This window comes from Epinephelus moara, chromosome 23 (assembly GCF_006386435.1).
Source record: "Epinephelus moara isolate mb chromosome 23, YSFRI_EMoa_1.0, whole genome shotgun sequence".
Classification (NCBI taxonomy): Eukaryota; Metazoa; Chordata; class Actinopteri; order Perciformes; family Serranidae; genus Epinephelus; species Epinephelus moara.
The window spans coordinates 3729228-3751244 of record NC_065528.1 but is presented as its reverse complement, the minus strand read 5'-3'; the positions used below and the strand labels follow the sequence as shown (position 1 = coordinate 3751244).

At 41.0% G+C, this 22017-nt stretch overlaps 1 protein-coding gene across 1 annotated transcript in view; it reads right to left on the bottom strand.

Annotated features, from left to right (window-relative positions):
• hmga2 (high mobility group AT-hook 2) overlaps positions 1-21371 on the bottom strand; it is a 69387-nt gene extending 48016 nt beyond the window's left edge. Inside the window, exons 1-3 of the mRNA XM_050036111.1 lie at positions 19534-21371; positions 18345-18431; positions 6299-6349 (exon numbers count right to left, since the gene is read on the bottom strand). Of these exons, the coding sequence (XP_049892068.1) occupies positions 6299-6349; positions 18345-18431; positions 19534-19641 (246 nt within the window). The 5' untranslated portion in view covers positions 19642-21371. The remainder of the gene's footprint in view (positions 1-6298; positions 6350-18344; positions 18432-19533) is intronic.
• Between the last annotated feature and the right edge of the window lie 646 nt (positions 21372-22017).

Sequence of the window (22017 nt, the reverse complement as noted above, 5' to 3'; positions counted from 1 at the left end):
TGACAAAAGGCACATCTGCCTCATTTTCGCTGTGGTATCATGATACTACTCAGAACCATGATATTTTCATTGGTATCGTACAGTGGGATCCAATTTTGGTACCGTGACAACACTAATCTGGAGGGGGTTCATCTGCAAAAACTAATGAAAAACTAAACAACGATATTCGGTATTCGGTACTTGGTACTCGGTATTCGGCCAAGCGTTTAATATTATTCGGCTTCGGCCACAAATTTTCATTTCGGTGCATCCCTACTATTTACAGAGATAGCACTGGCGATCTGAACTGGTCAGTGGCAAAAAAAAGCACTTTTAATGCGCAAACTTATACGGGACGCATTTGCCCCCATATCTACCTCACGGCTGCCGGCTGCATCCGCCTCCCTCAATACTGAACCAATTTTAAAATGAGCTGTACCTATGAATCATACGCACACATACACATGGGGAAATAGGGCCCAGGTTGGAAAAATACCTTAGTTATCCTTTAAGTGTTGATGATACCAATAGAGCACTTAATTTGATACCCATCAATACCGATTATGATCAAAAACGCTTACAGTGATTGGCTGTGTGCAAAACCATACAAAGTCATTTTTTTTACAGATCTGGGTACGAAAAGAATCAAATATAGGTATTGACTGGAGACGTTGTGATGCTACTTGTTACTGACTTATTTGGGTAAATACCTTGAAGGTATCAAGTACCAATACCCAGCCCTACAGGAAACACATGTACAATGAATCCTCTGCAATAAACATCTGCACATTCTGGGTAAAATCAATCTATTTGAATACACTCTTATACTTAAGCTGCTTTTGCTCAATTTTCACTCTCTCTATTTGGAGGTTGTCCACAGGTTTTCAACACATGGCAAATATCTGTATATGAATGGATAGAGCACAATGTCATTTTTTGAGGCATATGAGATCAATGTCAGTAAGACATTCTGAACCTGAGATATTTAGCTACTGATCACTTATTTTGATAGACTGTGCCACTACGACTGTCTGGATCCCCTGTTATTTTGATAGACTGTGCCACTACGACTGTCTGGATCCCCTGAATGATGATTTTTTTTTTTTTTTTAAAAAGTTGATTATGAGGCAAAAGCAAAGGGTTGAGGCATCCAAGTGCAGTACACTGCTGCATTGCTCTTGAATCCTTTAATTGTGAGATGTGGTTTAACTAAACAAGAAGACAAGAAGAAAAGCGGCTAAAGACGCTAATTATCGTGCTGACAGCTCGCTGTGCTAGTTAAACATTCTCTTGTCCACAGACTTCAGACAGAACAGAAAGCAGCTATAAGGCAGAGACTTTGACTGTCATATGGGTGTCAGCATATGGCCTGTAGCAGGGAGAAAGGTACGCTATCTACAATACACAACTGACTCGTTTGCTGTGCGGCTTGTCTGTAGTTCTGCCAGAAGGGTTGACGTAAAGCGATGGAGGTGTGTGGGTGGATGTTGGTGTGTGAACCTGGGACATGCAGGCACCGGCAGGCAGCACAACAAAGGCAAAGCTGCAGTAAACCTCACTGTTTTATCAGTTCAGTCCAAGGGTTCAGAGGCTGCCTGCAGACGGGCTGAAAAACTGATTTGTTGTTGTTGCTTCTCTGGCAGAACACAAAACTTGGCTGATAAAATTATTTACAGTATTGATGAAATAGAAATATAGAAATAGATATATTCCAGACAGAATATCACTGCAGTGTTTTTGCATGTTTTAATGCATTTACCACACATTCTTTGCCAAACAATTTATAAAGCGTACCACAGAGTTGTGTTCTCCTATCCTCCAGTTATCAGTTGTTCTCTTTTGATTTTCAGTCCACAAATCCTACTATCCAAGACTTGTCATTTAATTGCAAACTTTAAGCCATCACAAATAAAAATGATGTAGATTCAGACCAAAAACTGTCCCACACTGAAAAAAAACACTCCATCCAAGAAGTCCAGTTGGACTAACAGATTAATGCTTTTAAAGGCTAATTAGACAACACATTCTCACTCCGACCTCGTCACATATCAACGTTTGGTCACGGACTTTCCACGTCAACATATGACTCACAAGGTACCCTGGGTGTATTGGTTGTTGACGTCCTGGGTGCTGCGTCCAGCCTGTTACATGCATTGTTTGTTTTCAAAATACACTTCCATTTTTACTTTAACAACAAACGCACAGGGTTACGTTTAGGCAACAATAGTACATGGTTGGGTTAAGGAAAAAAGAGTTGGGTTTAGCTTTACAGGAAGCAAACACTGGCCTCCTAGGTGAAAGTGGTGATTGTTGGACCCATCCGCCATCCCTCCCACCCGCGCTATTCGGACTTCAGCCACCTTAACTTTCTTTGTTGTCCCCCAGCATTTCCCCCTGTCATCACTGGATGCCATTAAACAGTAGGTTCATTTGAGATGAGCCAGGCCTGCGCAGATTCGATTACCAGCAATAGCTGCACACTGCATGCCAGTAAGATTTGTGTCTGACTTCATCCCAACTTGGTCTGATGTTACACAAAATTGGACAACAATATTCTTATGAGATAGAGTCAGGCGCTGCAGTTGCCCTCCACCAACAGCAAGACCCAGGGAATGATGGGAAAAGCCTGGCTCTCATCTGATCTAACAGCTGATTGGTTTAGATGTTGACTCAACCACATGAAGTTTTCTAGGTCGAATTTCAGCAATTAAGATGCTATTTGTCAGATTAAAAGGTTTATTCTGTTAACAGAATACACGTTACTGATAGTGACGTCTACATTCATCACAAACTATTGTACTATTATATATTAACACTGGACTATTTTTATTACTGAAGTATTTAGCAACACAGAGATCTGCAGACTGTACAGACTGAAGACTGCTGGAAACTGTCAGGAAACTGTTTGACTCCACTGCAGCTTTTTGTCAATGCCTCTTGCTGCAGCCGCCTAATCTCGTCCACTTTCCAAGCAAGGCCCAGTTCATCTCGAACAAGCTTAATAATGGCAACAGGCCACGTATCATGCCGACATAAAAGGACAGTTTTTCTTTTGTCACATCGGTACCAGCAGGGTGTTCTCACTCTTGCTTATCGTTAATGTGTACTACAGTGATTCTGCTGTTCTCTGATACTAACCAAGAAAGGAAGAGTCACCACTATCATGCTATCACCCTGTTATAGTTGCCTTACAATTAAAATTTCAATTTATGCCCTCAATATCATTTTTTTCCTGTGGTATTAACAATGATATCAGATATCAGTCTGTCAAGGCATTGTTTCAATTTCAATTCAATTTCAATTTTATTTATAAAGCCCAATATCACAAATCACAATTTGCCTCACAGTTAGAGATTCCAGTATTGTGACAACACTAGGGGTCAGGGAAAAAATCAATACAGCATAGTGTCACAAATTGTGCATGCATGGTGATATTGTATCGATACGCAGATGCAAAGTATCAATCTTTTATGATATACATTATTCATTTTTGCAAATACACATTTTAATACAACTTTTGGTATTAGCATAAAAAATCAATTGCTTTTTCAGTCCACTAGATGGTGCTGATGTTTTTTCCTGGTGAGGTCCGCAGAGTTCAAAGATGGTGGCACCAGAGAAAGAAATCAGTAATGGGCAGTGGGGGTTTAAGGCCCTATCCCATTTCTACCCCTTAAATCTTCAACTTGGTATTGAGTGCCCTCATTTGCGAGATAATCCTTGATGAGGGAAGTGAGAAATTTCAGGGTAGAGATCTTTCCCTAAGAAATAACACACCACTTCATGCAAATCAGCGTGGTCAACGTGCAGACATATGTCACGCATAGTAGCGACGCAAGATACCGCTAGTCATTCAGGTTGTGTGCTATGTTTATTCTGTTTATTCTTCTCCTTCTGATGAATCAACGGAGAAGAAATGCTGAAAACAGGAGGCGCCTACGACATCTTCTAGTCGGGATTGATTTTGTTTGGGTAAGTCGATTAGTTTAAATATTTTGCTGATGAGTTTACGCTAGTTTGTATAACCTATATTCCGATCGTACAGTAACAAATTGTTTTCCAAAACTTGCCGAAGTTGCTGACTTCGCAAGGTGTTCTGGGAAATTTCATCTTCCACTTCGTTGAAAGTGTGGGTCAGGGCTCCCTTGGAATCTAGGTTGGATTTTAAGTGTTGGAAACCACTTCCACTACCTCAGTTCTGTTTTGGGACACCACTAGCCTAAACGTGAACGCGCACAACCAAGTGCAAGTGGGTATTTCTAGGGGAAGTGTGGGTATTGGGACAGGCCCTAAATCAAATATTTGGACTTATGTCGGATTTTCAAACACAGAGGAAAGAAGGACTTGGATATGACACATGATTTGCAAGCAGTGTCATATGAGAATAAAATACTCAAACATCTGGAATACGACAAACACAAGGGCTCACCTCACACACAACCATCCAGAGATAGTGTTAGCCGCTGATGGCCAAGCTAACGCTTAACCTGCTCCGCCAAAAAATCAATCAACACTGGACACATTTAGCTTGACAAAACTACCATCCAACTCTGAGAGAGCTGAGAAAATAACACAGTCCATCACCTACTTCATGTGCAAAGACAGCGTTGCTGAAAACGAAGGCTTTTGTTACATGCTAAAAACACTGGAACCCAGGTATGTGACCCCATCCCCAAGTATGTTCACCAACTCAGCCATGCCCAAGCTCAACAGAGAAGTGAAGCATAAAGCTGAGGAATCTTTGAGCACAGCAGGAAGGGTGGCATTAACTAGTGATTCCTTCACTTTAAGGTCTGTGGATTCATATGTGACTATAACCGCACATTATCTCACAGAGGACTGGCGACTGATGTCTCAGGTTCTCCAAACTAGAGCAGTGCACGAAAGTCACACTGGAGCAAACATTGCCCACCTCCTGCAAAATGCAGCACAAGAATGGGGGATTGTGATTGTAACAGATGATGCTTCTAACATGAGTGTTGCCATTCAGTTGGCAGGATAGCTGCATGTTAAGTGTTTCACTCTCGCGCTTAATCTGGCCTCGCAGAGGACGTTAAATCTGCCAACAGATCAGTTTGTCAGGTGTATGCAGCATTCCTGACAGGTTTTATGATGGTGTTGTTCAGTCTGTCTGCTTTGCATCACATTTTGCTGCAATAAGAATAATTCAAGAAAGATGAACAGACGGTGATGCTCTATTCCGGCTGACTGTATAATAATAACACTATTGGATTCATGTTTTTATGCATGTGGTGTGCTGTCATTTCTCTTTACTTGTATGAGTTTGTGGTCGTTAATGAGGGAAATTCTGGTTTATTTCAACCTGCGTATTTCCCATAAATTTTCCCATGGTGACTCTGTTGCTCATGCTAACACTGTACTGGCTGCCTCTGTTAACTCCCTGTGTAGTCATCGCTGACTGTAATGATCCAGATCTCTATGCAGTCACACTCAGGGACACTCATGTAGAAATCATGTATATTTTCAAAGTTAGCATGACCAATAGTGTCACAGCGATTCAGTGTACATGCGCGTGAAGTGAGCAGTTTATTTACTTGCAGTAGCTTTTGAAGCCGCCGCATGAAGCTGATAAGTTTCAGCAAGAGTTAATCGTAAGAGTTTGGTCAGTGGAGAATATACTAAATATGCTAACAGTTCATTCTTGGAACACACCATTCTTTCCAGGAAATGAAAATAAATCTAAAATTTACATTTTGCCAGTCTTCACCTCTCTTCTTTTGGCTTTTACTTCTTTTTTTCCCCTCGTTGACACATACAAAATGCAGACGTGATCTATGCCGGAGAAAGTTCACGTTCCCTGCATCTCTACTCGCCCTTCCTGGTGGCACTTCTAACTGCCAACTGCCTTTCCCTGTACTATCAATCAGGCCTGTTACTTTAGAGCTGATAAACACTGAGGCCTTCAAGCTGTCAGTGGAATTATTTAAGTATTCCTGCGGCCAGCGCTGAGAGTAAACATTTTCTTTGACTGATAACACAAACATTTTGGAGATATCCCCGAACACACACATACACCAGCAGCAACCAGAGAGGAAGCTCTGAATGTATTCAGGCCACATAATGAAAATTAATAACAAGCACAAAGGAGTGAGACAGTCATTTAAATATGTATTTAACCCACTGGGAGACCAAATGCTTTTGAATGATGAAAAACAAGTGTTTCTTTTTAGGTTTCAACAACTTGCACAACTTTTTATTCACAGCATCTTGTGTTGTGTGTTGTGTACAACATGTGTTCCTGTATCCAGCATGCCAGCAGCAGACACAAGCTCAGATCTTAAGAAAACCTTGGACTCACCCATTTCCTGGGTCGCCCCCTGGGTCTTTTCTCCCCGGTTGCCTCGGCTTTCTGTGAAGATAAGGAGCAATACAATACAATCAGCCTTGATCCTGACTATCACTTCATGACATACACGAAATCAACATTTTACATTAAACACCTGATCAGCCAAGACATTTACTCTGGCACACATTTTAAGGTATTAATGCACCAGTGCATTGCCCAGGTTTTTTGTTTAGGGAGCATTAGAACAGTAATAGAACAAAAATACATTTCTGCTACTGCTTTTCAAGAATTAAGTTAGAGAAACTTTAGGAAAACAAATATTAGAACAAATGCAAAACAAAGATGTCAAAGGAGTTAATTTGTGGAATAGTTTTGAAATGGAAATGAAAATGTGTACAACACATATAGCTTTAGAAAATATATATTAAGAAATAACATGATGAACAAATATAAAACCAAGTTATGAACGCCACGCCAGTGTGTGTTCCGTAAAAATTCAATGCAAAACCTTGTCCCAACTGAATGCCCTGTCCCTTTTCCTAGCCTGCTTGGCTAGACAGTTTGACAAATAAATGGCTGTCTCAATTAGACACCTGGTTTGACACCTGGGTTGATAAAAAAAAGCTTCTGCGGTTTCACACCATCATTTTTCCCTTTTTTCTCTGTGTGGTAACAACCATAGAGGAAAAATCAAAAAGCCTGGGGTGTTGCTGTCATATGCCTGGTTCACACTACACGATATCAGCCCGATTATAGGCCACAATCACATAATATGACATAGTGACTGTCAGAATGGACACAAATGTTGTGTAGTACGAACCAGGCATAACACCCCAGTAAGAAACAAAAGCATATGACTGGATCATGCTTCCTTGTGTCATTGGAGCGCTGAAAAAATTGAGACCATTTCAGTTTTATTTGTACCACATCAACGCCTTTCCGCGGTGAGAGTTTCATTATTCATGCCTTCTAGATGGCCATTGTTTTCCATTGACAGACAATTCAAATTTATTGCAACTTGGGTCTAATTTCCATAGCTTTGTCTACAGTTTCTATCAGTTATGATAACATTATGCACACCAAATAAATTGCTGAGATCTGAAAACACAGTGAGATCACAAAGTCCAACAATTCCAGAACAGAAAATCAGACAGATTGGAAATAAAGCAACAGTTTATCCAGATTATCTAAACCACAGAGTCAAACTGAATATGAGTGCAAAAGAAATGTCACAAATCATTTCTTATTTCACAGGATAATGTGTACACAACTACAGTACTGTAGGTTAAAGTTGAAGCCGTGTGTCTATAAACTGTGATCAATGTTTACAACAGACAGTTGGGGTAAGAAAAAAAAAAAAAACTTTTTTTTTTTTTGATAAACTATCCTTTAGGTATTTATATTAAGCATTTAATAAATACTCACTAGAGCACCAAAAGTGTATTAATCAATCCCTGTTTATAGTCCCCAACAAATGCACTTCCTCCTGTTTGTGTTATGCTGTATTTTGTCCAGTAAAAAACACCAGTATCAGCTGTTCTAGTTAATTATTGGCCCTTTTTTAGACCAAACAATAGATATGTGAGCTAATACAAAAAAAAAAACTTGGAAAAAAATGTACCCACATTACCATGGACATGGCCCAAGTTAGAAAAGTGTGTATGTTTACAGAGCATTCCCTTACTGTGAAATGAATACCTGGAATGTCCCTGTGTGTTTAGCTTGAGGGGAGAGAATTATCTTTCTTCCTTAGATAACAGAATGATTTGACGTTTGTGGGAACTGGGAGAGATTGGACCCTGCAGATTGCCCAGCGCAGTCAGAAAGCCAAGCTCTGCAGTCATCCACAATTAACAAGACCAGACCTGTGTCAATAATTCATCGAATATATCCACGCTCCCTGGCTCTGGCTGGCAGGGACTCAGGTGAAATCTTAGTCAAATTGCTGAGCTGCGATGAATTTTGCAGACAATGACCAGCAAGTATCGGTGGTGGTGTTGGGGCATGTGTGAGGCTTTCTGCAGCTATTTGGCTCAGTAAACAACACCAGCTCCTTTGTCATCCTGACACTGAGTACAAGCCACCCAGCCTGGTCACATGGCAGCAGGTGGAGTGTTTCAACACATCACCTGCTGGATCCCAGAGTAACAAAAAAAAACACACAAAAGTAAGACCTCTCAGACCAGGGATATTCAACTTGCTTTGCGTCTCTAAGATTTGAGGACATTCAAGGCTCAGCCCAGACCTTTGTTGGGAGTCAGGGGGATTTTGCTGTGACACTTGTTTTTGATGAACAACTAATTTTATACCTTTTTTAATGCACTCTGGCACTTAATTTACATTTGGAGTATAAAAAAATCCCAGTGTGAATCAGATTATTATCCCTGTTAATCAGAAGGCGGGCCACCCAGCCAGATTTGGCCAGCAGGCCATAAGTTGAGTATCACTGTCATAAGGCCCAGACGCACCAAACAGACATCTAAGAACCAGTGGCAACAAAGGCTAACTGTCACATCCCCTCATGTCACCTGTGTCCCAGCCAAAAAGTTGCACTTGAACATACAACAAAGACTGCAGCCAACAGCGACTAGCATGTACATTCTGCAACTGCGTAAGAAGAAATAACTCTCCACACCAGCAGGTGGCAGTAGTTCTTATTTGTCATTCAAAATAAGAAAACAGAAGTCTAACAGGGCAAATTCAAGACGCTGGTGAGCCAATTAGTACATTAACAACACAACACAAAGTTGCAAGAACAAATCATATTTACCGTGCGCTAGCAAAAAACAACACAAACAATTATGAACTGTTTCTGCTAAAGAGCTCAATGGCTAAAAAATAATATCACCTTGGATTACAAATTTGTTTCAGTCTCAGGCCCTTGACCTTAGTCCTTTCCTGTCCTCACTTCTGTTTCTCTTCTCATGCACTGAGCTGAACTGCCAATCAGAGTAATTTCTCTCACTGACAGGCTCAGCCGACTACACTATAAATTTTGCATGCTGAATCAGTCGGACTAGTGCCAACAGTGCAGGACACACCACAAACACTAGGGCAACAGATGCTCACCCAACTGTTTGCTTGGTATGTCAAGGCCCTTAGACTATGACCACACTAATGGCCAGACATACTTGGCCATCCACCCAAAGTAGTGGCTTACATACAACTATAATTGTTAACCTTCCACGGGGTTGGTAGAGGACTCTCTGAGAGCTGAAACATTTAGAGGCCAACTTTCTTTTGCCTGCAACTGTTTGGGATGACCAGTATTGGGTAGTGTGTGTTACTCTGTAAGGCATAACTGTAATCATTTTCTGTAACCTGTTAGGGGTCACAGGGAAGCTGGAGCCTATCCTAGCTGACATTGGGCGAGAGGCAGGGTACACCCTGAACAGGTCACCAGACTATCACAGGGCTGACACACAGAGAAAGACAACCACTCAAGCTCACATTCACACCTACGGCCAATTTAGAGTCAACAAGTAACCTTGCCTGCATGTCTTTGGACTGTGGGAGGAAGCCGGAGTACCCAGAGAAAACCCGCGCTGACACGGGGAGAACATGCAAACTCTGCACAGAAGGGCTCCCCCACCCTCGGGTTCGAACCAGGAACCCTCTTGCTGTGAGGCCACTGTGCTGCCACTGTAATGATATTGTACTGTACTGTAATGATTATTAATCATTATCATAATAGTGTATGGCAATACAATTAAAAATTCAGCAATATGGGTCCTATTGATGACAAATTATTCTAATTCCCAGGGTGTCAAAAACCGACCCTTTGTCATGCCCCTCGGCCCTTTATCATCTTTATGAGAACTTCAGTGTAAACACATCCGTGGCAATACTTGACACTGAGAGCAAATCATGTAGCATTAAGAGCAAGAAAATACGCATAGGGTAGGAATGAGGACTTCACCCAGGGGACCACTGTTTGTGTTCCAAGTGAAACCAAAAGTCACCGATGTTTATACGTAACAATATGGAATTTATATACAGTCATCGCACATGATTGTGTATTTAGGTCACGTTATGTAAATATGTAACAAGAGTACTTAATTGTACCCAAAACATGATCTTTTTTTTCTAATGTTTCACAACATTAACGTGGTACAATGTGTTTCGGCCAATGGCTCTAAAAATAATGGACTTAGCTACCATGACGTCACCCATTGGTCTGTGGACTCCCGTTTTGAAGCCTTGAGTTCAGCATTTCAGCATCTGAGGCTGTGAACATGTTTATTTCTGAAGTTAGGCATTTTAACATGGGGGTCTATGGGGCTTCTGAAGCCAGCCTCAAGAAGCCATTCAAGGAATTAAAGTTTTTGGCACTTCCACGTTGGCTCCATTTTCAGCTGTGGAGGTTGCCGCTTAGTTTCAGCTGTGCATTACGTAGATACGCTAAAGGGTGCTTTGTGTGTCACTATGAGACGCAGAGAGGCATGACAAAGCGTCAACATTTGACGACCTGGGAATGAGAATAGGTTGTTAAAGCTCCGTTCCAAACATTCAGCTTGTTTGCTGTCTTGCTGGTTGTTTGGCTGGAGGATCAGTATCAATTTTGTCTCTGCACTGACTCGGATCAGTGGACAGACTGATCCAGGATATGTAAGCTCGATGAAGACAGTTGAGAAAGGTGACAACCCTCCTCAAAAAGAGATTCGGCATGTGGGTAGGGTGACATTGGGGCTGATGGAGGGCACCTTTGATTTGAGTAATTACTGCCATTGTAGAGTACAAAGTAAACTTGTGTCATTACTTTGTCAATGAATTTTAAGAAATGAGAATGAGTGACATTTTTTAACCTGTTTGTGTTTTCACTTAGCCAGTCACACAAAGTATACTATATCTAATCAGGTGTTTTAATAGTGCTTGAGTACAATTTACTTTACTTCTACTCTTCTACATTCCATGCCTTTGTACGTGAGGGTAGCATTACACAATTCAGTTGCTTACTGACTACTATTACTTCACACAGAATAAGAGTGTTTTTCTTTTGCTCTGACTGTTCCGTGAGGATGATCTGTCAGAAACCAATAATGAAGCAAAAGTGTATTAAGCTACGACACAGTGATGATGTCTTGTCATGGGATGTTCTAAAGCTCTGCTAATGCAGGTCTCTATCATGACATATCACATTGCTGGCTAGCCAATCTGTGTACTGTAATCCCAGTTCTCTGTTTAGGATGTTGCATTTTTAATGTGGAGATTTAATCGTCTGAAAGGCAACACCCTGTTCAATTAATCATCAGTGTGTTTTATATGTCTGAGCGGAGAGAAGCAGCATGTCTGCAGCAGCCCTGAATACCTAGGGATGTGACGCCCCTTTCAGCAGGATCACCTTCCCAGACCATTACAAATCACCATTACAAAAAGACTGATGTGACTATTTTCTGATCTGCCACTGCTGTGGTTAAAGTTTGGTTAGGTTTAGGCAGAAAAAATGACTTGCTCAGGGTGAGGGAAGGATTGTGGTTTGGATTTAAAAAACATACATTGTTAAGGTTAGGGAAGCATTGCATCATGGTTAAAAGAAGAACCACTTGGTTGAGGGAAAGATCATGGTTGAGGAAACCAAAAATTGACTGTTGGTATGAAATGAGAAACCAACACTGCTGACCCATCCATCCACCCTGAACTCTTCCTTTCCAAGTTTTTTGGGATGTATAACAATGCCACAAGAAAGTTATAATTCAATAATGAGGTTTGAAAAGGGCATCTTCGTACAGTTGGGTTCTGCTCTGGGCGAAATGCTAACACGTTGTCTAGCATGTTAGCATACTAACATTTGCCAAACACACAAACTACAGCTAAGGACGATGGGGGATTTCATTAGTTTTGCAAGTATTAAGTTATGACACAAAGTATTGAACATATTAAATTTTCTACGCTGATCAAATTTCAAGCTTTTCAAAAGGTGACACATTTCACTGAAAAATACAGTTTAAGTGTCAATTTGCACATGGCGCTAGAGGAAAGGTCAGGGGATCGCCCAAGTTTAAAGGCTTCATGCTCTGGGGACAACGAAAATCTGTTGAAAACAGCCATCTGAGAGACTAACATTTCTATTGCTACCCTATGGCTAAAAATCCCTGGGTCTCAGGTAGAGTCCTCACACAAAACAAAAAATGACCTATGAGTATTTTTTGATAACGAACCTTATCCATCAGGACAGCTTTGTTTGTCATTGCTAGGAGCAGAGGATATATCGATAATATTTAATTTATCATGGTTTGTTCCACGTCATTCCCTGACAATTTATACATAATTGTATACATAACTTATACATAAGCCACCGCCACAAACATAATACATCAGACACACTCCCTTACTCATCCAGACCACACTATCCCGGGCGATCATGTGTGAGTAGTAGGTTCAGACTGCGACCATTTAGTCACATTTTGCAACCATGGAACACCATGACTGTCAGATGGGATAAGCTCCAGCCCCCCTGCAATGCTGTACCAGGGTAAGTGGTTACAGAATGTATGAATCAGTGAATGAATGAATAAACTGAAGAACTGTTGGTTTATTACCCTCTCACAGTGAATAAATCCTCATGTTTAACTGCGCCGCAATAACAGTTTGACTTTCCGCTGACTGCTAGCAACTAACAGCTAATTGTTCACAGAAAGCTTCAAGTTCACAGCAAAATCTTCAACACTTCCGGCCCAAGATGAGCCAGGTGCTTCAAAGTACCAGTGGTTTGATTAATTTCAATGTAACAGTACTTTCTTTAACTTTATTATAACAGTACTTTCTTTAACTTCATTATAATAGTACTTTATTTAATTTTATTATAATAGTAGTTCCTTGAACTTTATTATACCAATGCCTTATTTAACTATACTGAAACAGTACTCTATTAAACTTTATTATAACAATATTTTAACTTTAATATAATAGTATTTTATTTAACTTTATGAAAATCATATTTTGTTTAACTTTTGTAAACAGTATTTTATGAAAACCGTAGTTTAAGTTTATGAAAACAGTAGGTCTATTTATTTTGTATTTTGGTAGCCTATTTCAGTTTAGAGGAGATTTCAAAGTATTTAGATATTTAATGTGTATCTTGAGTCGGCTTTAACAATATTGCAATATTACTTATAGGCCATATCACCCTGCCCTGTGTGAAAGTAGGCAGGGTTTGAACTTTTTTTGAAGCTCTTTTTTTGCCCTACTTCCATGTGAACCTGAACTTTTCATGTGTGCAAAACCATGACTGTCTGCAAGGACAGGCTGCCTTAAAGCCTTTATTCCCATATGTATAATTCAAGACATCTACAACACTGCATGCTTTTAGGCCCTCCTTTGAGCACGGCTATACAGAAAAGGTCAGACATGACTTCATAGGACCTTGTTTGTTTGAAGCATACTGAAGCATTCACACACTTTGTTCATCAATCCGTACACTTTAACACCCTAATGGAAGCAATGACAAAACTGTCATTATCCACAAAGCCTTTTCAGAATATTATTAAGTGTTCAAACAAACAGCAAATCCTGCTGATTTCCTGGAGAGGATAGTCTCAGATTTAGGTGAGAATCCCAAGATGTCTCTGTATTCACTCCCAAACCTGATATCTCTATAAATAATGTCTTGTTTTTTTAGAATGGTGTAAAAAGTAGTTTATATTTTGTACTAATAATAAACCAGTCAAGGTGTGCAGTACAATTGTTTCTACTTAAAAGCTGCCATGATATCTGTCAGAGATAGGTGGAATGATTGATACGGGGAGGGGAAGTGAACTTTTAAAGAGTATAAGTTAAAGGTGTGGGCTGACCCACGACTCTTTCATCTGGAAAGATTGATATCTTCAGTGTTTATCATAACAATACCAGATGAGATGAGACTGGATTATGGCGAGAGCAGAGTGGTTCACTTTTCAAAGTGCTGGGAATGTTTACAGTGGTTCATGGTGGCAAGGGAGCACTAAGGCTGCTGTCATCATGAGCCTAACACAGCTTCATCTAACTAATGAATGAAGACACAGGGACTTGCCCTGGCCTCGCCGACATGTACAATATCACAACCCAAATGTTATGTGGGATATTGCTGTAAAATCCCAAAGCTTTTCTCAGGATCGGTTTTTCTTTGCAACTTTAATCTTTTCTCATTCATCAACTCTATCTCTCACGCTCACGTCTCCCCTCTGTGTACACAAGTGTGTGAGAGTGCTGTTGAGTTATGGCTGCATGTTTCTATCATCACAGATGCACAAATAGGTTCCTGTGTTTTCAAATGTTCAAATGTTCTTTTTTGCAGTCATCTCTTTAAGACTGGAACATGCTTCTGTGGGCTGCACATAAGTGAGCATGCAGAGGGTCAACTCTAGACATTAATGTGGCTGTTTTTTGTTGTTTTGTTTTTTTAATACTGGCTGTTCTCATGCACTGTTGCTGCTGCATTTTCCTACAAAAAGTAATGCACCAAAATTTGTACATACTGTAAAACCTCAATTAAAAGCCTAGTCCCAATGAAATGCCCAGTCCCTTTTAAGTAGCCTGATGTGGCTACATATTTTGACAAATAAAGGCCTGTCTCAATAAGACGCCATGGTTTCAAGTATGGCTGGGCCTTAAAACAATAACGCTTATTATCTCAATAATTTCCTCAATAGAGATTTAGTAAATGGTCGATGAATCCTCCCTATAATTAAACCACCCATACGCCCATAGCGGGGGCAGTATAATGCACCTTAAACACCAGTTGCAACCTGCAATTAACCAAGAGAAGAAGTAGTAGTACAGTAGTGTAGCAGTAGTATAAGAAGGAGATACCTTATAACATTACAACATTCACCACACTCATCAAGTTATTTTTAGTATGATTCATTCCACTGTCAGCTAAAATACTTACAAAATATTTTAAACCATCTGCATAAAGAATTTGACATGCTGCTGACCAGAATTAAAATTTCTTTATCTATTTATTGTTTAATTTATTGACATTATTTTGATTATAATGGTTTTGAATCTACCTCAGATTTGTAGCTACAGTGTACAGTATTGTGATATTTTGTATGCAACACTGTATCGATACACTGTCACCAAGTATCGATATTTATGTAGGTAAAACTGATACTGAGTTTTCCTTGGGGGAAATCATTTGCAGTGGGAAAAAGGTAATAAATCACAATATTTTATCGCAATACTAGCATATCACAATATCACAATAATATCATATTATCGTGAAAATATCGTATTGTGGGTCCTCTGGCAATTCCCACCCCTGGCAAAGTAAGGTGGACGGGTTAGGAGTGGGGCTCAGTATTGTTTTCAATATCAGTGCCAGTAACATACCTGAGTTTCAGTACTGATATTAGAAACAATACTGTCTGATCACAAAATAAATAAACAGGACTACAAATCTGACCAGACATTCCATGCCACAGTTTAGCACTTGGCAGTTCTTGAGTCTCTTGAGTTGCAGACACAGTTCAGTCAGTACAGAAAATACTGAAGTTCAATACCCAGACCTAGTTGGGACATCCAGCTATTCTCAGTTGACATTTCATTGATCCCTCTTTTTAGAAATTCCATAAACCTGTCATATTTTCAGCGGGGGAAAATCTTTCCTTTTCCATTTGTTCTTAATGTTTTTAGTATTTTTGTTTTGATCAAAAATAATGATTAGGCTTTCTACTAAAGTTCCTACTAGAATTATTCTGAGCAATCCTTTTATTGAGACCCCCTACAGAATCAAATGCAACCCAAAACAGAAGTCCTGCAGTAAAACTTTTGGTGGTTCTTTTTAAGGCTGTAGTCAGGGGTGGTGCTGTGCTGAACTGCATCACACTGAAAGGTGCTTCTTGTATTTATGTAATCTACCCTCACTTACATACCTGAGTGGGGCAGAGGACACAGACATGCCTGGCAATATAGTGCCACATGGTACAAGGCCACCACTGTGCCCTTAAAAATAAATAAATCCACTCATGCCGTATTTGTCACAAACTCTGCGTTATACTGTAAGCTTCATTTACCAGGATTCACGGCAGGGCTGTTATACTGAAGCTTTCATATATAGAACAGATGAACCTACTTAACTGATTAAAATGTGAGGTTTTGCAGGGCATAACATTACAGACCACACCTGATAACCACAGTTTCAGTGTCACCGTCATTATCACTGGCAATGGTGTGATTCAGTGTGTGTGTGTGTGTGTGTGTGTGTGTGTGTGAGTGCTTTGGGATGGGGTTTCAACTTGTTAAGTAAGAAGCAGCTAAAATGCTTTCTGATGTAACATCACGGTTGAAATAAGGTTTCTAGCTCACAGTGTATCTTCCAGATCCAAACTAGTCTCACTGACAAAGAGAGAACACACAGTTTGATTATAGGAGTGATTATAAGGCAACAACATAATCCTGAAAGAACCATCAAAAAAACAGATGCCTCATTTTGCATCTGCAGCTTGACACTTGAGCATCAAGGACTGTAAAGAACTTCAGCTGACTCTTGAGTCTGAATGATCTTCAGTACACAATGTAGTCCCACTCATAGTACACCACAACATTTTTGCTCACTATTTTTTGGCAGTTATTATTAATTTTTGTCCCCTTACACATGCTTTGTGGATGGTCCAAATTGAAATATGAATCCAAATATGTTTAAAGCGAGAGCAATGAGTAGCAACTTGATCATAACAAATACAGCCCTCTCCTGAAGTCATGTATTGGTTATGGACAACCCAGTCACCAGAAAAATGTTGGCATTGTACATTTCAGCAAACAACAGATGTGTTAAATTTACACATTGTTATGTAGTGGATACAGTGAAACTTTATGTTTCAACAACACTATGATTCACATGTGACTAGGTGTAGGTACAAAAACCACTTGGCCTAAAGTAACCAGTTCTGAGGGCACAGTACCCGCTGGAAAAACAGCAACAGGTTGCTTAAAAAACACCTAAGATTGGAGGCAAAAAAGCACAGGAAAAATAGCAACTGGTTGCTTAAACACCAACTGTATTTGGGGGCTACAAAGCCACAGGAAACACATCAGTGACTCTCAAGAACAATATTCTCAAGAATCATATTAACGGGTCCCTAAAAAACACCCATGTTTGGGGGTAAAAAGCCACAGGAAAAACAGCAATGGGTCCCTAAAAAACACTCATGTTTGGAGAAATACAGGCACAGGAAAAATAGCAACCAGTCATTCAAGAAAACTGAATCCGCTGGAAACACACCAGTGACTTGCTTAAAAACAAATGGTTTTGCTGTTTCTTGCTCTAGGACAGTGGTCTGCAGCAGTCTGCAGCTTGGTAGTCATATCGTAGTAACGGGTCCCTAAAAAACTGTCATGTTTGGAGGCTAAAAGCCGCTAGAAACACACCAATGACTCACTAAATAAACAACTAGTTTAGCTGTTTGTTGGTCTGGAACAGTGGTCTGCAGTGGTCTGCACTTTGGTTGACATCTCGTAGTAATGGGTCCCTAAAGGCCCATGTTTGGGGGGTGAAAAGCTACAAGAAAAACAGCGACTGGTCCCTCGAAAACACCCCCAGTCAGTGGCTAAAAGCTGCTGGAAACACAGCTATGACTTGCTCAAAAAACAACTAGTTTTGCTGTGTTTTGGTCCAGGACAATTGCCTGCAGTGATCTGCAGCTTGGTAGATGTCTCATAGTAACAGGTCCCTAAAAACCACCCATGTTTGGAGGCTGGAAAGCTGCAGGAAAAACAGCAACGGGTCCCTAAAAAACACCGATATTCAGTGGCCAAAAGCCGCTGGGAAAAACACCTATGACTTTTTTATTTGTTGGTCTTGAACAGTGGTCTGCAGCCTGGCAGACATCATACCAAGGTCTCACACCATCCACCATCCCCTCCACCTCCGAATAACAAAGTTAGCAGCTATGGCATTTAAGAATGCCATAGTTGCTTAAGAAAGTGCAATATGTTTACAAATGTTACGTTTGCAGACACTTAAAATACCAACATTTTCAGTTCTGCCGACTGGTCTGAGTGTACGTCAAGTAATGTCTTAAAAGAGGCATCAGCAGACATATGTGTAGCATTCAGATTTTCAGGTGCTGAGGCTCCTTACCTTCTGAGCTGCCTTGGAAGGGCCCTTGTTCTTACTTCCTTTGGGGCGGCCCCTCGGTCGCTTGGGGACAGGCTCTCCACTGGGCTCCTGAAGAGGAGGGGGGACATGACATGGGTGTTGTGGACAGGAAACAAAGCTTTGAACCCCCCCCCCATTTGATCATTGCTTTATGGGTCAAGACCAAAAGAGGGACAAAGGTTGTGTGTGTGTGCGTGTCCATGTGCGTGTGTGTGTGTGTGTGTGTGTGTGTGTGTGTGTGTGTGTGTGTGTGTGTGTGTATGTGCAGAGAGATGAATGAGAGGGATTTATTATCCAGCCTGATTCTCCACTTTGAAATTTCACACTGAATTTTGCACAGTTTGCCACCGATATTTCTATCACCCTAACAGCCTGAGCCTGGTAGTGCCCCTCATAATGTTTCGAGATGTATTATGACATTCAATTCTACCTCTACATAAAACCAGCTGCAGGCTGCTGTTCTTTCTGAAAGGCTCCGGTTTCTCTCACCTACAGTCACACTGCAGCCTGCAGTGTCAATGGACGTGATTTTGGTGTGAAGTTTTGGTGGGAATGTGAGTCACCAGTGAATCACGTCTATAAACACATTCACAGAAACACGTTCAAAGACCTCAGTTGCCATGGCGTCTCTGATTCAACTCACGGAAGGTCTGCAGAGTTACATTCATCCCCATACTTTTCGTTTTACTCATGTTGTCAATTAAAGATCATCGGCCAGAGCCAAGACTGCAAACAGGCACATTCCTCATCATGTGTACGGACGGAGACTATATTCAGCATACACAGAGTGGGTCTATATCAAACAGCAGTAGGCCTATATGTGGGGGTAGAACAATATGTAAATTTCGCTCCGAAACACATAGAAACCAACACAAACAGTAGGGAAGAAGTTATCGTGGATTGCACACCCTGCATCAGTGTCAACATGGAACAATAAATTACAAATTCAGCTCATTTTAATACAGAATAAGTGCCACTGGTGCAGTTTGATAAAGTAGACTAAATCAGAGCGGCATCACCACCTTGGCACAGGACCTGGAGTCATTGCTGAAGTTTGATCTCAACTCTCCGAGTGTGTAAAAGCACCACATTTCGGTCACAGTGTGCAGATAAAAATCGGCAGCCTGGCCGCAGAGCGCTTTCACTCAACAGCAGCGGGACACAAACTTACTTTTGGGGGCTTCCTCGGTCTCCCCGGCCTCCTCTTCTGGGGCTCCGCGGCCCCTGCGGGCTCCTGGGAGCCAGAGCTCTCCCCGGCCTCTTCCCCGCGTCCGCTCATGGTTCCCGGTGCTGCGGCTCCTCCGTTCTCCCGGTGAACAGAAAACGACTTCCAGAAAGATAGAAAAAAAATAAAGAAATGGAGGGAGCCGATGTGGATAGCTTCAGTGGCACTTTTACAGGTCTGTTGTCCCACTTGTGTAAGTCCCCCCACAGGCGGCGGGACTGGCGGCTTTGAAGCCGATAAAAAGCGCCAGTGAGCAGCTGGAAGGTTTGGCTCAGTGAAGACAGGAACACCGGGGGACGGCGGAGTCTGAGACGCCGAGCGGCTCCGACTCAAACTCGGCTACAACACACCGCGGCACCGGGCAGGACCATGCAGCAGCGAGGCGTGACAGCTCGGCACGGACCGTCTGAGGAGTGTGGGCATAATAACCGCATCCACAGCCCACTCCAAAACCAGGACCCACTCAGTGAGGATGGGTTTAAAAAAAAAAAAAAAAAGAAGGAAAAAAAGAAAGAAATCACCTCTCCCGTGGGTGGATAACACGGGCGGGGGAGGGGGGCCTGGATGGGAGCCAGAGAAAACAGAGAGGAGACGGAATCCTGGCCGCGGGCCAGACATGGCAGGCCGCATTTATGAATTAAATTCACATTTTCACACGTTTCAATGGAATCCGCTGCTGTCGGACACTGAACAGCCATTCAGAGTTCACCTCTGTGAAATATGAAGTATGCGCTTCATGTTGGTGAGACAGTATCACCTCAACACTAGAATAAGAATGGACACAAGCTTGTTTCTGCTGCCACATATTAAGTTGTAACATTAACTAATCATCAAGAACTTGTAGTCATTTTGCAGCCTTTTGACATGTGCAGCTTTATAAAAGTTACATTTCCTCTTTATTTCATTGTTGTTTGGATTGTAACGATAGGCTACAGTACAAAACATTTTTCAAACGTCCAGAGAATTTTACATTTTGCATGTCACATTAAAAATCAGTAGTTCCAAAATAAGATGTTTCTTCTCATGTAAGGGACTGTTCCTAACTCGTGAAGGGGGAGGGGGTGGTGCAAAAAAGGGAGGCGTGTCAAATCATTTTTAAAGCACTGAGGACAGACACATGTAATTTATTTTAGCTTAAGGGAGGGACAGACAACTTTGAATGGTTTTATTTTGTATTTGGAATTTTGAAGAAAACATGCCTCCCAGGCGCAAGCATGTTGTCTTCACAAATCACCAAAGTTATAATCAGAGACTGTAATTATGGGAATTGTTGGATTTTCAAATTTCCGACGGTCCTTGGACACATCAACATAACCTCTGAGATTAAAAAGTGATAGGCTTATTTCATCAAAATCACTTTACATCTCATTTAAAATTTGGATAAAACTTAACCGTTTTCACAAACTAACCAGCATGCACAACAAGAGTGAAAAACCAAGGTTTTTTTTCCAACTCCACGATTTCGTCTTAAGCTTTTAAATTTCAAACATCAAAGGGTAAGTTTTAAAAATCTTCTAACTAATTATGGTGGAGGGAGAGTCATTCATTTTCCTCCAGTCACTCAGGGAGGCTCAGGGAAAAATATTTGTAGCTTCGAGGAGGGTCAAAATAATAAGGAAAAAATGAAATTATACCCCAGAAACCCCCACCTCTGATAAGTAAAGAACAGTCCCTAAACATGTCCAAACTCTCAGAGTGAAAATCTCAACTTTTTCAAAGAAAGTGTTGCCCTTTTCTTTGCTTAAAACATTGTCCACAAATCTTGCTATCATTTGGAATACATTTAGATGTATACACAGATCATCAGTCTCCCTGTTCAAAACAAATAAATGTGATGATTTAAAAGTAAAACCTGAACAGTAAATTGTTTCTTACGAAAGATTCCAGCAACAAATATCAAAAGTTCAAATACATCGACTTAATTTTGGGAAATGTGCGTAAAACAATGTACAGTGTGTATCGTTGCACGTGTAGAATACTTTCACTTGATGGAATGGTGCAGCCATAAAAAAAAAAAAAAGTGTGTGTCTTTGAAGCACTCCGCCGTGGTCGTGGAGTGAGATCAATTACACAAGAACAACAGACACAAAGAATAAAGTGCCTTACGTGGAGGACCTTTCCCACGGTCCTGCAGCCTGCTCTCCATGCTCTGGCCACTGCGAGCAAAAGTAGCTTAATGCTCAGTGAATATCAGCCGCCTTGTGAGCTCAGGGGAAAGTTAACAGGAACATCATCAAAATGCACACTTTTGTACAAAACATTTATTTTCATAACTGCACAACTTCCACGGAAACAGTGAATTTATTGAGAGAATGTGTGCTTAATTCGTAGCTGCACTTCATTCATAAAAAAGCAGCTCTTAGACCCCCAAAGAAGGGCTTTCTGTGCAGACCCCTCCCCTTCAGACAGAGCGGCGTCAGCATCAAACCA